Below are 16,481 nucleotides of genomic sequence, written 5' to 3'. Positions count from 1 at the left end.
CTGGTTATTTTAATTTCATACGTGCAAGCATTGGAGTTTGTAATTGGTAAGCGTTTTTGTTCTTATTATGGTGATTAATGGTGATTAAAGAGCCTGTATGTTTTGTGAATGATATTGTTACTGTGTGTATACCACACTTGCAAAAATTTATATATGTATATAATTATGCAAATAAAACAATTTTCAAACATCGAAAAATATGTAAAATGTGTACTGCAAATATTTGTGCACATTATATTTAATCAATAAATCATATGCATTCATTTCTTAATGGAAAATTTGACTTAGAATTTATAGAAAATAAATTTCTTATTACCTCCCACACTCTGCCTTTTTTTTATAAAATCCGACACGTAGCTGGTACAATTTACCAATTTTATTTTAGATATACTTTTCTTTTGTTTTGATTCTTTTTTATATTAAATCTATTAGTGTTTCTTACCACTTCTAAAGTCAGATGAAAATTAATAAGTAAAACTCTTCTTAAACTGAAACAAATGAAATGAAACATATTTGCTGTTACTGTTTTTTTAAACTGATACAAATGTTTAATTTCATATTAATATTTAAAATGTTTAAATTTTAAATTGAACATTTTACAAGCAAGACGGTAAACTTTTGTTATTTTTTATATTTGTGTCAAGAATATGATAAGTTTAATAATGTAAAGTTTTTAATGGCTTTTGAAACATTGTCAATTACACATATAACACCTTAAAAAAAAATTAAAATGTGATTAGTTTTTTATGGATAAGTCCTCATATGAGCCGCGTCATGACAAAACCAACATAGTGGGTTTGCGACCAGCATAGATCCAGACCAGACTGCGCCTCCGTGCAGTCTGATCAGGATCCATGCTGTTCGCTGTCAGTTTCTCCACTTGTAATAGAGTTGGTAAGCGAACAGCATGGGTCCTGATCAGACTACGCGGATGCGCAGGCTGGTCTGGATCCATGCTTGTCGCAAACCCACTTTGTTGGTTTTGTCGTGACACGGCTCAAATATATTTCATTTAAGGTGCCATATGTAGAAAGCAGTATGGAGTTTCAAACAAAACAAACGAAGTAAATATTCAAGATGGAGTATCAATTAATTATTATCCCAGTGAAATAGAGAATATAATTGATCTTAGGAAAACAGGTAAGAAGTATAATATCGTAACAAAAATAAGTCATGAAAAACAGAAAGCACCAAGTATTACAAAACAATTTTACGAAATAAATTGAATGATGGTTTTATGATACATTTATGATGGATTTATGTAAAGTCGTTTTTGGTTCCGTTTATTAAAAATTTAAGGGATACGTTTCAATTTCCAAAGATTAAGCAGCGAACAGGACAGATCCTGGTCCCGTTTCTTCGGATATGCAGTGCGGAGTAATTGGTTATTAGTCGCCGGTAGAAACCGGCGACTATATTTGTAACAGTTTAATATTATACCTATGGTAGGAGAAGGCATTAAAATCTGTAAATAAAAGCACAACAATTACTGAACAATTAAAGACTACAACTGTTTTCAGTAATCTCAAAAATTCAAACATACAATAATCTTGCTCAATGAAATGAAATATTTAAGTATTGACATCGTAAAAAGCAACATTACAATTTTTATAAATTGAATTAATGACGTATCCCTATGGATAAGTCATTGAATTTAGGGATGTTTTTCCTTTTTTTCAAAGTGTAAAGCGTTGCTATTTTATGATAAATAAATCATGCATGATATTTGAAATGACACTTTTAAATTATCTGGTTGTTTGTACGTTATGAGACCTATTCTATTTTTTTTATCTTATTTATTATAAACAGCTTCTCCCAGAATCACGTGACTACACGTTGTATGTTATTGTTATAAAATCTATTAATAGTAACAAATGGCTGATAAGACAGACATACAGGTAACTTGTGAATGGTTGGCAGCTGATAAAAGTGCAAATCAAAGTAATTTTGTATGAAAAATCTCGGTATGACAGTAGGGGCCGGAATCGTATTGGATACACAGAGAAAACTAATAAACTATCTTTGTGTTGATAGTTTATCGCACTGGAAGGCAATTAAACGTTAACTATATAGTAACGACAGGAATATTGATTTCAGCTAAATAATATATTTTTTCGATAGTGCATAAGAATATTTTTTTTATGCAGACACCACTTTTACAGTAGAATTGCATTGTTTTATGCAATAATTAAGCATATATATTTTCATGGTCACTTTGCAAATATTCGATGATCGGTAATAATTTGTCGGTAATTATCGGATTCAGTATGGTACAACGGTATATGTATAAAGTAGAATTAAAAGTAGAATTATAATCATATCACTTGCTTTACAAGCCTCGATGACAAGGTGTTAGATTTTAAGTTAGTTTCAAATTGAAGACTGTAGGTTCGATAAAGTGATTTTTTATGTTTTCTTTTATAGTACTTTTTGTATTTTGCAAAACTTGACCATTTATCAAAATTATGAAATAAAATAAGTGCTAGAAATGAAACACACGATTTATCAACTTATGTTTCATAAAGTTAAAAGATATAATAAAAATCAATGTATGAAAACTACACACAGGATTTGTCCAAGATTCGAACTTGCGCCAACATATATTTAGGTTACAACTTACCACTAGGCCACCAAGCAGTATTAATTGATATAATTATACATGTAATTATACTTACAATGAAAGCGTTAACATTAATCATAATAAGTTATGTAAGCTAACGAACAGCTCCCGACAATTATTGAGTCTCGGGTAAATATTGCCAAACAGTACTTGCTTTAACAGTTTCTTGACAAAATTGCTAAGCAAGTTTGCTTCAAATATGATGTTTTATTATAACATAACATGAATTTATTGCATAAAACTCTTTTACAAAGTTTATAGCAAGAAAGATATAATTGTGGCAAGTACGTGAAAACGTGTTTCTGAATAAACATTACTCAACTTATTGTTCTTCTTTTCTTTATACTCGAACCATTAAACTGATATTTTCTTTTATTTATTATGATAATACAATCATATTTCTATCCGGCGACTTGATTCTTTAGCATCAAAATCTCTACTTGTTTAATAATTGTAAGATAAAATAGGAAAGCCGTTTGTCCCAGCAATGCCAAAAGAATGCGTAGAAATAAGGGTACAAAACAAAACAATCAAAGAAACTAAACTGATGGCATATATTTTTTATCATTTTTATTTAACGCTAGTATTACCGAAGTTATGTAAAAGTTATTTTTTTAATTATTTATAATGGTTTACACGGACTTTTGGTTCGATTCCTTACTTTTGCAGTTTTTCAACTTGACAGGGGTGCCTCAATAGATGTGATCGTGCTATTACAGACACCTTCATTTTTTGACAAAAAGAAGTTACTGTTACAAACTTTCAACAAACGACTGATTATATGGGGCTTCCGAAACAGTTCTATAATACCACCATTACAAACGGTAATCTGGTAACATTCAAAATCATAACTCACGTAATACTCCAAATATTTTAAAAACATAACCCAATTTAGATATCAATCTATAAATTATGAATGTGAAAAGGTTAGTGGCTGTTGAATTTCCTTTTAACAGCAATTAATTATCAATGCAAATTACTCGACATAGTGCACATGAAAGTATTTTTTAAATATTTTATTTTTTTAATTAGTGAATGCCATTTAAAATGAGTATGCATTGCCGAGCAATGTCCCTGTAGATTTTAAATTGTTACAAAATGTATTTAATAATATATAATGTGTGTAATTTTAGGTTCAATCTATAAGTGATATCAAGCCATCAGAATGTGTCGGCAAGTATGAACCACACGTCAGAGAGTTGGAAAATACCAGAAGTACAAAGACAAGCGGAGACAAGTCTCTTGTTACTGGCACACTGTTCAATGGTCCAGCGGTTGTTTCTCAACTCATTGACCATCTACAATGGAAAAATGCTATTATTATATACGAGGAGTCAACAGGTATTGAGTTCCATATTAAGATAAAATAGGTCAAATTGTAGGTATATTTGTTTTTTTGATGCCGACGAAGCTGGGTTTTTTGTTGGTTGTTTGCTTTTTGTGTTTGATTTTTATTTTTGCGATTTTCTTTTGTTGTTGTCGTTTTCTTTTCGTGTGGGTGTTATGGAGGCAGGGGGTATTAAGAAAGGAATAACTTTTATTCTTTTATGATAACTGGTGAGTTGAAAAAATAAATTGTCGGAAAAGAAACACCAGTTAGCACAAAATTCATCTTTTTATTTTCTGTTTAATTTTATTTATTTATTTTTTAATTTTTTAATGACCTGCTGCATTTAGTACTAAAAAGTGGGTATCAGTCTAGTCATATTTCTTAATTGATGCAAATCATTTAATCATGATTATGTTACGACATCGATTTCACTAAACATAAATACATATAGTAAGACATGGCAAATTAATATTCAAAGTATTACAGTTCTGCTTAAGACCAATACTTATAGCAATACCAAGAAAAATATTATTTATAATCTGCCTCAATTTTTCAAAATTTTGATACAGTTTGCCGGCATAAAACTTATATTTCACTCCAAACAACTACAGAAGGTAAGTTCTTAATAATTATGGTCCAGAGGGTTGTATTTTTGTACAGCTATAAATATATTGTTTTTCTGATACCATGCCGAATGTTTTATTCAATACAACATTTTCCTCTTTGTTGAAAGGTATATTAGCAAACAAATATCATAATAAATCATCTGTGTTTCCTTTTCAGTTTTTGAAATGTCATCTGTAATAGACAGTCTGTCCATAAAGGGAATACTAAGTGTTATTTACCATACCAACGACCTCCATAAGCTCTTTATTGACCTAACCATAGAGCGAACCATGTTTAAGCCACAATTGAATACTATTGTTTTCTTTAATATGATAGTTCTGTGTCGACACAAATGTGCAAGCAAAGTTATTTTGCAAGTATGAATAAATTTGTACTTTTAGAGTTTCCCTTTTGTATTTAGATTTTAATGATTTGTCTGTGTGTTTTATGTAATTACATTTTACGATTTATGCATTTTATATCGGTTTTAATTAATAAGCATTTTTAAAAATCCACTTTGACATAATATTATATGACAGTGGTTTTTGCATAATGTATCCTTGAATTATTTGACAGACATGTATTTACATAAATAAAACATACATGTTTAAAATAACCTGCAAATAGTAGTTGAAAACTTTTCTTTGTCTTTCGAAAAAAGGCAAATGAATTTGATAGCGTATACAACAACAATCGCACGTTCTTAGGCAGTTTGTCTCGTTGGTTATTTGTGTTGTATGGCAAATCGAAGACATCCCTCCGAACAACAAAACTACATAATGTTTTAGTTGTTCCAGTACCAGAAAATGACCCGAATAATGGAAAAGTAAGATTATTAATATTGAAAGAAGCGTTATAGATTTTGTAAACACATTTTGTTCGCTAGCTAATTAAGAATGACTGGTTAAAAAAATAACGAAATGCAATATGCTTTGTTTAAACCATTTATTTAAAGATTCATAACAAAACATCTAAAATAATTATTGTAGAATAACATAGTATCAGTATGACTCAAGACTTGCAGTATTGTGTGCTATATTTATTTCACATTCTCGGTAAAGACATTATTTGCTATAAAATTGATACAACTTCTACAATGTATTGCAAGCTTACTGCCATCTCCATTATCAATTTTAAAAACGTGTTCCATTTTCATTTTAGATTTTTCTGCCTTTATTGACAAGTGCCTTAATTGATAAATATGAAGGTATGACAAAGACAGAAATAGTTCAAACTATTGAAAAGGTTAGCATAATTATGCACATGTAAATATTTACCAAGATCGTTGTTTTGACGGTAGAAGGGAGCATGATTCATGCTATTGCTGATTATTTGTATTAGCGTTCAGGCAATTTCAGTCAATCCGCAAAACTTCAATTTTTTTGCCGTGTGTTCCTTTTTTTAAAAAAATGAATATTTATTTCTACTTAGCAGCCGACTTAGAGATATTTTTTATCCAATGCTGGCATAAAATGCATAAAAGTTAAAATACTTAAAACGAAACATTGGACCTTTGAGCCAAATAGTCTGCTAATTTATGAAAATAATTAATGAAACTTATAACTGACATCTTACTGTTCTATGTATTATCATCTCACAGGTTTCATCGCCAGAATATATTTATTGTGAAGGATACAAACTGACAACAACGGTGTGGACACAGACAGGTTTGGAGAATCGAACAGTTGGCTATGTAATGCCAAATGGACAGGTTGTGATCGAGGAAGAATTATATCCAAATTTAAAGTATAAATATAACAAACAAACATTCTTTGTGTCCGTTATTGTGGTATGTTCTTGTTTAAGTTCTAGATTTAGATTTTCTTACAATATTCATGTGGGTGTTATACCCATGAGTATATACTTACATACTATAAAGATAAACATTGATAATTTTCTTATAATATTTTCATCTTGTTTACAATTCAATAAATGTTGGTATATTTGGTGTTTTCCAAAAATATATATTTATAAGCTGTTTTCTAAAAACATGGAACTGTGGATATTCTAATAATACATGAACTTCATCTTCTAATTTTGAGCAAATATTACATTTTCTTTCATTATACAGTTGACTATAATTTAGTACTGTCGCACTTACTATTTGATTAAAAGGGTGGTTTGTCATTTCAAACCGTATTCTATTCGTCTGTCATATTGATTATATAACCTATAGCCAGAAGCAATTACTTCAATTCTCTGGTATATGCAGGTATTATACAATAATTAAATTGCGGTAACTCATATCATTAAATTTTAGTAGAAAAAAATCCTAAATTAAAGGCTCACTTCGAATATTTATTTACAATATGTCTATAGCCAGCAATCTGATTAAAATCAGCTCTTAAAAGTAAAAAGTAGATCTGAACTTTAGTCAGATTGTATAGCCAAATACCTCAAATTTCCATTTTTATTTATTGAAACCCTTGGTATGCAGTATATCTGATGTGATCTGTGGGCAAATCATGTTCTGCATTGGTGTCATTTAAAAGACCCAATATGCCTCAGATAAGAATATAATTTCCTATCCTTAGAAAGGGCTAACATAAGTTTAATAGTGTTTAAACAATGGTTTTAAAGAATGTAGGATGTTAATTACATGAAGAAAGTAGCGCTGAATGTGAAATTATTTGTCATAAAAATTAGCAAATTGTTAGCAAAGTAGTATTTTGACTCCCATACAATATATTAAATCTCCTTAATTTTCCTAATTCTAAGAATGTAATAGAATAAAATATTCTTCAGGTAATTGGTCAACGAGTAACGTTTTGTAAACTCTATCAGAAAACAAAGTTTAAGATGATTTTCAAACAAAATTAAAAAAAGCATTACATAGACATAATGGCCATTGAAAGCCAGATATATTTAAAATATGTGCAAAACAAATCTAATTTCCTGATTTTCGCATCATTAAAATGTAAGCTTTTTAACCTTAGGAAAATATTAAATGACCAAGTAGCTGTAATGTTGAAAGACGGGTTTGACATTGATTTTTAACACTTGTTTATTCGTATTTAGACCTAACTCAAAATATTTTTACAGTATCCTCCGTATGTAATAAAAGCTGAGATTGACGGTGTAACAAAGTTTACAGGGTTTATTATTGATGTCCTCTCTGATTGGCCGAAACTCTTAATTTCAAGTACGTTATATTTATACTTTATTTAGATTCAACGTACTGTATTCTTACAAGAATGATTGTAAAACAAAGTATTTATATTAGCTGGTTCGACTACTTAACGATGTTTTATCCATGACTAGAATTTAAAAATATAACCATACTTGGACCATCTATCTTCTTTACAATGATCGGTATTGTTGTATTTGATTTTCATTTATATTTGAAATTAAGCTAATTGTGACCTAGCGCATACATGTTTAACTTTGAGATTTCAGAGGACATACTTCAAAGAAATCATGTGGTTAAGCCAAACCTGCTTAATTTATATTGTCACTCGGCAAATAAGCATGACGAACTACTTGGTGCAATTTTACAGATTATAAAATTGTCGATTGATTTCATTGCAAAATTCAATCTTTATTATCAATTTCCCTATAGGTATCAGCTATTTGAAGTACCGGATGGTAATTACGGAATGGTTGTTAACAAGACTACACTTGAATTCAATGGTCTAATTGGTCAAGTCCAAAGAAAGGTGAGAACAGTTATAATTATGTTTATGACTTAACAGTTTTAAACTTTTTTAAATTATGATTAATTCATTAAGAAGACTGGGATTGGTCCATATTTGTCCGTCTGTATGTCTGAAAGCATGAGAAAGAAAACGATATGATATTTGTTACTTGGAAGGGAAAATGTTAATGATCAATGTGTAACCACTATACATTTTAGATCAGTTTGTCAAAGGTTAAAATCACAGTTGCTTTGGCACCTGACAGTTTGGCAAGTCAATAACTAAAGAATGCTTTGACCAACATTCCTAGAAGTCTGTGTTGTGGTTTGTCATGGCTGCTATTGGTTTTGAGGTCACTTTGTCAGAGGCTACATGGGTTTGGCCATTTAAAGCTTGTCCGACCAATTAACTAGAGAAAGCCTTTGCCTCATTTCAATGATTGTGTTTGTGGGTTGACCTGAACTGGTATAAAACCATTATTAATTTTGGAGCCAGTGGTTAAGATTAATGGTCAAATACATGTAGATGCCCGTATTGATTTAGGTCATTGATAAAAGGACAAAGTAACAATGATATTTTATATATTTTTTGCCTTATCGTTAACTTAAAAAAATTTAGAAATGTGTTGGGACACAGCCAATGGCCCTTAAAAGATGCCTATTGACTTTGAGGTCATCAGGGCGAGGCCACAGGGGTGCACGAAATGCTTTCCTAATCGAGATTTTTTCAGACCGTATCAGTTATGATTCTATTATATATAGATATAAATAAAAAAAACATAAAACCATTGTTAGAACGTCAATTGACGTTATTTGTGTACTATTGATGATTATGACGAACTATGGTTTTATGTTTATTTATAACCCTGATGATATAGAAACCAGTCGGCAATGAACACTAGTTAATATGAGTTATTTTAGCATGAATTTTTCTTGTTTCGCCACATGTTATCATATAAATATATATTCCTCATTGATGTAACACTTGACGTTTATACAATATGCAATATTTTGTAAATATGCCACCATATTTTACAATATGACAGCAAATAAAAATGTGGTTAAGTTGTCCTATGAACACGTTTCTAGTTCAAACATTTTTGTTTTCAATTATTTGTTAGATATTTTGTGCGACGTATACTGGCTTTATGCTGATGTGCGTTTATCAATTTTAGAATTTCAAAACAATTTTTAAACTGGAGGGTTCTAATGATAAAAAGTGTGATTTTGACGTGCCGTTTTCAGGAATAATGGAATGAATTTGTTTGTTTACAGGAAGTCGACATGGTTGTAGGTGATATTGCAATATCAAACGAACGAGAGATGGTCATGGATTTCACGGTTCCTTTTTACTTCACCTATAGCACTGTACTTATGAAACGATTGACTAATGAAAACAACAACTGGCGAAAGCTAGCAGATCCATTCAAGGTTTGTTGACGTATGCGTCGCATACCTGTGCGTATACCATTAAATTGACTAAATAAGTTAGAGAAATAAATGATATATGTATGCATTTTGAACTTGAAGAGCTATAAAACGCTGGTAAATTCTTTACATGTACTTTCCTTTTCAGTGGCAGGTTATTTTACTTGTAATCGCCACACTTTTTCTTGGGTCCATTATTATGATGATCTTGGAACGTAACAACCCGTTCTATACAACTGCGTTAAAGTCACATGAATCAGTTCACAATTGTTTGAGGAACAGATGCGGATTCATGTCGGTCTATGGGTCCATATCTGGTCTTGGCATGATTGTCTTAAATGAAAGTAAGAACACTTGAATTTAAATTATAACATAAGATAACTATAGTTTTGAATATTATAATTCAATAATAAAAGAAGTTTTTTACATTGATGACCAGTATTCTGAGTTGTTGAATTGTCCAAAACAAGAGATTATATGGTCTTTAAATCTGGTTGTACCGCCACAAGTGATATTGTTTAGTAAGTTTGATTTCCATTTACATGTACTTACAATTATAATTTACAATATTTTCTTCTGCAAATCTATGTTTGGAGAAATATAACTAGTAGTTGTAGACACGCAATGCTTTATTTCTCTGATGAGTTGTTACTACTTACCTCGTCATACTTTTAAAACAAAAGATCTTGAGTGAAAAAGAGATAGAGAGCGCGCACAGGAATTAAGTAATAGAGCAATTAATCTGCTGCAGAACTGTCTGTTACTTTTAATATAGGTACTTATGTTTCTTAACAAATTAGTTTGAACTGATCATTGATCAAAATATAGCAATTAGTCATACAAGTGTTCCGAGTAACAATAAAAAGAAAAGAACCTAGAGTTATGCGGTATTGACTACGTAATGTGATGAGACTGATAAATTCTTTTATTTCGATATTATTGGTATATGCATAGGACTTTCCAAAAAAATCCAAATTAACAGAAATAAAGCTGTCATTCTGTTGTTGTGACTTTCATTATGTTTTTTTGTTTTTGTTTTTGTTTTTTTTAATAATTCTAGTTAATAACCTTAATTGGGTTTGATATGATATGTAATAGAAAGAGCATCGAAACACGAGGCTATCTGATTTGTACGAGGGGGCGTAGCCCCCGATTCTAACACCACCCGCATGTTTCCCTATTGAACATAGAAGAACCGAAAGTGTGTGTTATTATGCTATAAAATCACTGTTTCAAAAATCAGATTGCCGAGTGTTTTGATGTTCTTTCTCTTTTGTATCATAGTCAAGCATAAAAACACGTTCCCTGTTGTCACAACATGAAACCCGAGAAAAAAGTAACCAATGAACGAGCATCTGAATATGATATTTCTGTCGCTTTCCTTTTCTCTGCCGTCACAATAAGTAAACCGCGGCAAAAATGAGCCAATCAATGGGCATGCTCTGGAGTGCGGGTAACTAATACCTGCACTCCAGTTAACGCACTGTGCATGTATATGTATACGATTTTACACATTTTCAACAGAAAGGTCCCCAAACTATGATACAAGCTATTATTATAGCATTCATTATAATAATTCTTTTTTTGTGCAGGCCATTCTGATGTTCACAGCCCTAGGTCGATTACCGGCAGAACATTGTTCAGTACTTGGTGTTTGTTTTCTTTGGTAATCTATGGAACGTATTGCGGAAATCTCACAGCTTCTTTAACTGTGGTTCAAGAAACTAAACCATTTAATTCATTGAGTGAAATGGCAAAACAAGTTGACAGTTATAAGTGGGGAACAATTGGCGGATCACTTTGGGAAGAGTTATTCATGGTAAAACTCTCTATTACAATAGGATGTGTTAAAGCGAGTTCTAGTTGGATTCAAATATATATATATTAATATTTAATATATGAAATGAATTAAGACTCACTATCATTTGAAAATATTCATATTCTAGTCGCAACTTTACAAGTTACATATGTCAACTTTAAAGTAATACCAAAAAAATATTATTATCATGCAAAATACCATTAAATGTTAAACTCCCATTTCTTGATCGAATATCACTGGGACAAATAACTCCTACATTCCTCCGTAATATTATTATACTTTATACTTAACTCCCTTTGACAATTTTACATTGAGCATGACAGATTTTTGCCTGTGTATTTGTTTACATATTGTGTTTTTGTCTTGATAATGAAATAAATTAAGCATTAAACATTGGTGCCAGGATAATAGTGGATTTTGCCAGCCATTAAACCGGTATGTTAAATCAAGGCTGCGCCCAGTTCTTGGGTTGACGATGTATTTATTTACGCGACAGACATGTTTTATTGATTTCATTATTTGATAATTTGGAAAAACCTATATAATACATGTATTTACACAATATTATTATGTACTGTTTTATGTTCTAGACTTCAACTACTCCGAACTTCAAAGCGATAGGTGAGGCAATTAGACGTTTCAACAAAACGGATCCAGATGTACTGAATAAAAATAATGCTTATCATATCAACAAAGTAAGAGTGACTGTGGTAGTTTACGCTGTAAAGATGATATGAGCCGCGCCATGACAAAACCAACATAATGCGTTTGCGACCAGCATGGATCCAGACCAGCCTGCGCATTCGCGCAGTCTGATCAGGATCCATGCTGTTCGCTATCAGTTTCTCTACTTCTTAAAGGGTTTGTAAGCGAACAGCATGGATCCTGATCAGACTGCGCGGATGCGCAGGCTGGTCTGGATCCATGCTGGTCGCAAACGCACTATGTTGGTTTTGTCACGGCGCGGCTCATATGTGTTCATTTATCTAAGAATAATCAAATCAAAAAACCAAAGCAAAAGAAACGTTTTGAGTCAAGGCATTAAATTCTCTTGTCATGCTAATAAGATTTACTTTACATTCATTTCGAACGCAAAACAAAACTGTTTTTTTATAGTATTATGCATAATTAATGCTCAAAGCCACCGAACTTGGTTTATTTGTAGGTGAAGAATGAAGACAATTATGCGTTTATTGGTGACGATGGTTCATTAACCAAAACAATAGCCAATGACTGTCGACTTACTAAAATGCGAGAACGCTTTATATCGCTATCAATTGCATTTGGGTTTCCTGACAAATCTCCTCATGTACTGATATTTTCTGAAAGGTATTAAAAACGTAACTGATGTGTATTCATTCTTAAATATAAGCTGAAATGTTGTCAACAGTTTATTAACTTTCTCTATTGTATCAAGTAACTTTTTAACAAAGATGTCGAAGTTAGCAATAAGAATAACAACAATTAAACTTTAGATTATATATCATTTTAGAATGTCATATGTTTTACAAAATGCATATACCATTTATTACAGAAACATATCAACATATTGTTTTAATATTTTCTATCACAAAGAACTTTATTAAATATTTTCATCAAAAGCATCGATAGGATATACCCGCTTACATGTTATTGTAAATTTGTAATGTATAAGTGGCAGTATTGGTGATATCTACTAGTCTTTATATTTTGCCAGGCTATCTCGAATGTACAGCTCCGGTTTGATAAAATTCTTGAAAAGGAAGTGGTGGCGATCGAAGAAAGAAAAATGCGACAAAGAAACAACGAAAGCAGAGGCGAAACAATTGAAACTGAAACATGTACAAAGTGCTTTTTACGTGGCTGCCGGTAATATCATACATGTAGAAAATATCAAATAATTTAACGTAATCATACTACACTTACGAAATACACTTTGCTTTGGAATAAATTTATACATATTTTAAAAATATGTGTGTTTATACCTGTAATATAATTTATCAGTGAAAAGCATCGAGTCTGATTAAGGATGTGGTGCAAGTAAGCTTGATTTTGTATGGTTGGCATTCAACTTTCAAAGAATAGGTCTATATGATATACTGTTTACATTGGTTGATATTCTACAATATATTTTTCAGGTGGACTCGCATTAAGTACAATCGCGTTTGGAATAGAACTCCTTATTTCAAAGATTAGGCATTGGACACGGTGCAATGTGCGTTCAGGATTAGACTGATTGTTCCTAAAGCTGAGAGATTTGTTGTAACTATTCCTGTCGAAGAAAAGTAAAGTTATGTTCATATTCGTGAAATAAACAAACAAGCAACAAAAACAAGACCACGTAGTAGTTATTATTTTTAACAATATTCATGGAAATGTTCATTTGATTTTATTTTTTACGACATATGCTTTTATTTGCGTTAATCGTGAAGTATGTAATATTTACATAAAAGTAAGAAATATTTATACATACCTTACGATTAACGCAAATAAAAGCATATGTCGTGCCTTGAGGGTACCTATGTGTAAAAAAATGAGAGGGTGTCTGTGATATAAAAATTCAAATGAAGAGAGGTAGCCCGTGCCGCTGCAAAACCGAAAGTAGGGTGTTTTTATGAATTTTACAATTATTTTTGACAATATACTGCCATTTGTCCGAAGATGATATGTAAATGAACATACTAAATATGTATGATGCATATATAATCAAGCTACAGGTTCATTTTTAGCCCGAAAAATATGTCGAGGTGATGGGCGAAGTAAGACATGTCGATTTTTTGTAGCTTATTGTGAAGTTGTAGTACATGAAAAACGGGCACATGACAAATCAGCACATAGATAAAACATTCTAGTGTTCCGTGGTATACATCTTTTCTACGTGTCATACCTTCTTTCCTTATTATATTGAAATTTTACTGGATTGTTATCTATAGTTGGTTTGTTTTTAGCAGAGAGTGGCCTGTGCATAAGCAAAGAGGGTACCGTTTCAGCAGATTTCGCAAAGAGGGTACCGATATGGATATGCACCGTGAAGACGCCTTTGCATAATTCATCGAACTTCCAAGACAACCATCGCATATTTTAAAGTTCGACTGCTTGTACTTTTTATATAGTTTGCAGACCAAGGTTGAATCTCTAGATATGCTCATTTGATCTTCCTGTACACTAGGGAAAATGATTTGAAAGATCCAATCCTGCCGAACTGTAAAAATAACGAAGTAATTTTAAGTATGTTAATTTGTTTATTTGTTTACCAATAATTCAATTTGACAATCTATCTTGATCTTGATTAAAAATGAATTCAATATTTGGATCAAACTAATATTAGCGTTTGAAGATGACTAAACATATTCTCAAGCGAGTATGATAAAAAGGTATCGTATTTGGGTGCGGTAAAACATTTATATTAACTCATGCTGTGTCATTAACATTTTGACAGAACGTTTTTCACCTTCTATCTAATAATGAATCTTTGCTAAAGTCAATTAGATTGAGAATTGTCGATATAAATTTATAGCTATGGTATCTAGCTTTGCTAAGCAATTTTAATTGTTATTCGCAAGTCACAAACTCTCTCTCTCTCCCTCCCCCTCTCTCCCTCTCTCTCTCTCTTTCTCTCTCTCTCTCTATAAGTAATTTATAAGTAATTTGTTTGATTTTTCTAGATTTGAACACATTACAAACGGATATTTATTTATTTATTTCTATTTATACAAATGTCTCTGAAACTGTTTGAATATTTGCATTATCTAAAAAAAAACAACAAAACACTACTGCCAGTTCTTATTCTAAATTTAGGTCTTTCGAGTACTCTTTTAAGTATTCCTTCAGTGACAAATGAGTAGTAGACTAGTAGAATAAATATGATATGTGCTTCAGTGAAAATTATTATCTCCAGCAATGCCTCTTATAAAAAGAAGGAAGATAAGCTGCTAGTCACTCAGACGTGTCCATAATAAGCGTGCTAATTTCTGTTATATGCGTATTTCCTATTTTTATTAAAAACTTAAAATTAATTTCATAATGTTGTCATCTATCAAAAAATCAATGGCTGACTTAAATGTTAAATGTCAATTCTCACTGACAGAATGATATTTAAACAAGTCATTCACACCATTTGTACAAAACTGTAATTCATATATTCCGACAACTCTTAACCGTCGTTACCAGATGCTTTGTTGCTGCTCTAGAGAATCATTATGATACTCAAGATGTTAAGACTAAAATGACGGAACTTCCTAATAGTGTATTTATATCATCGAAATCAATTCATAAAATTTCTAAAACGAATTCAAAACTGCCATATTTTAACACCAACGGAATACTGTCCACACTAAGGTCCCAATGCTTTGTCCATACGTTGTATCACGTTAATACCTGCCACTCACTGGATACGTTTCAGCTGCTCACAAAATGAATGTTTGAAATTTATTATAAAAGGAAAAAAAGTGTAGTTTAACTTCCTTAACTATCCCTTTACATAAGACCTTTATCCTGTGACTTTCCCTGTTACTGACTTTTCTTATTACTGTTTAACTCTAACAGAGTGTTGTGTAATGCAATATTTCATTGTAGTGTATGCACAAACATTCTTCTTTACTACCTTTACTAAATGAGGCTATTTAATACCAGAAACATACATTTCTCTTAAGATCTGCGGGTATAACATAAGCAACTATATATGCTATTCTTAACACTTTTGCAGAACTTCCATGACATAATGAAACGCAGACATGCCTCTCATGCAGCTTATGTTATATACTACAGAATTAACATAATTCCTTTTTATATTATAATAAAATTGACTTATACTTGCCGCAGTGGATTCATTGATTTTAAGGGGTTTCAACGAATCGCCTCATCGTCTACAACATTAAAGGCGTTACATTTCAGGAATTGAAGTTTTTAATTTGTCCATCGATTTTGTAACTGTAATTTACATTGTACAATGTGTGTTTCGCGTAGTGATAAACGTTATCATTATGCAGTCGAAGAAATTAATTTTTACATTACTGTAGGTCCTCATCTAAATGAGATTAGCAACATAGTTATTATGGATGAAAAT

At 31.3% G+C, this 16,481-nt stretch overlaps 1 protein-coding gene across 1 annotated transcript; it reads left to right on the top strand.

The window, feature by feature from the left end:
- The first annotated feature begins 5,690 nt into the window (after positions 1-5,690).
- Positions 5,691-13,733, top strand: LOC132733641 (glutamate receptor ionotropic, kainate glr-3-like). Its single transcript, XM_060720302.1, has 11 exons — positions 5,691-5,801; positions 6,157-6,345; positions 7,599-7,698; positions 8,116-8,212; positions 9,466-9,621; positions 9,767-9,962; positions 11,211-11,437; positions 12,028-12,132; positions 12,603-12,766; positions 13,134-13,285; positions 13,555-13,733. The coding sequence occupies exons 4-11, from the start codon at positions 8,153-8,155 to the stop codon at positions 13,650-13,652; spliced, it is 1,158 nt and encodes a 385-aa protein (XP_060576285.1). The 5' UTR covers positions 5,691-5,801; positions 6,157-6,345; positions 7,599-7,698; positions 8,116-8,152; the 3' UTR covers positions 13,653-13,733.
- The last annotated feature ends 2,748 nt before the right edge of the window (positions 13,734-16,481 follow it).

This window comes from Ruditapes philippinarum, unplaced genomic scaffold (genome assembly GCF_026571515.1).
Source record: "Ruditapes philippinarum isolate M1 unplaced genomic scaffold, ASM2657151v2 ctg337_1_1_1_1, whole genome shotgun sequence".
Classification (NCBI taxonomy): Eukaryota; Metazoa; Mollusca; class Bivalvia; order Venerida; family Veneridae; genus Ruditapes; species Ruditapes philippinarum.
The sequence above is the reverse complement of the archived record's forward strand: the minus strand, read 5'-3'. Positions and strand labels throughout refer to the sequence as shown.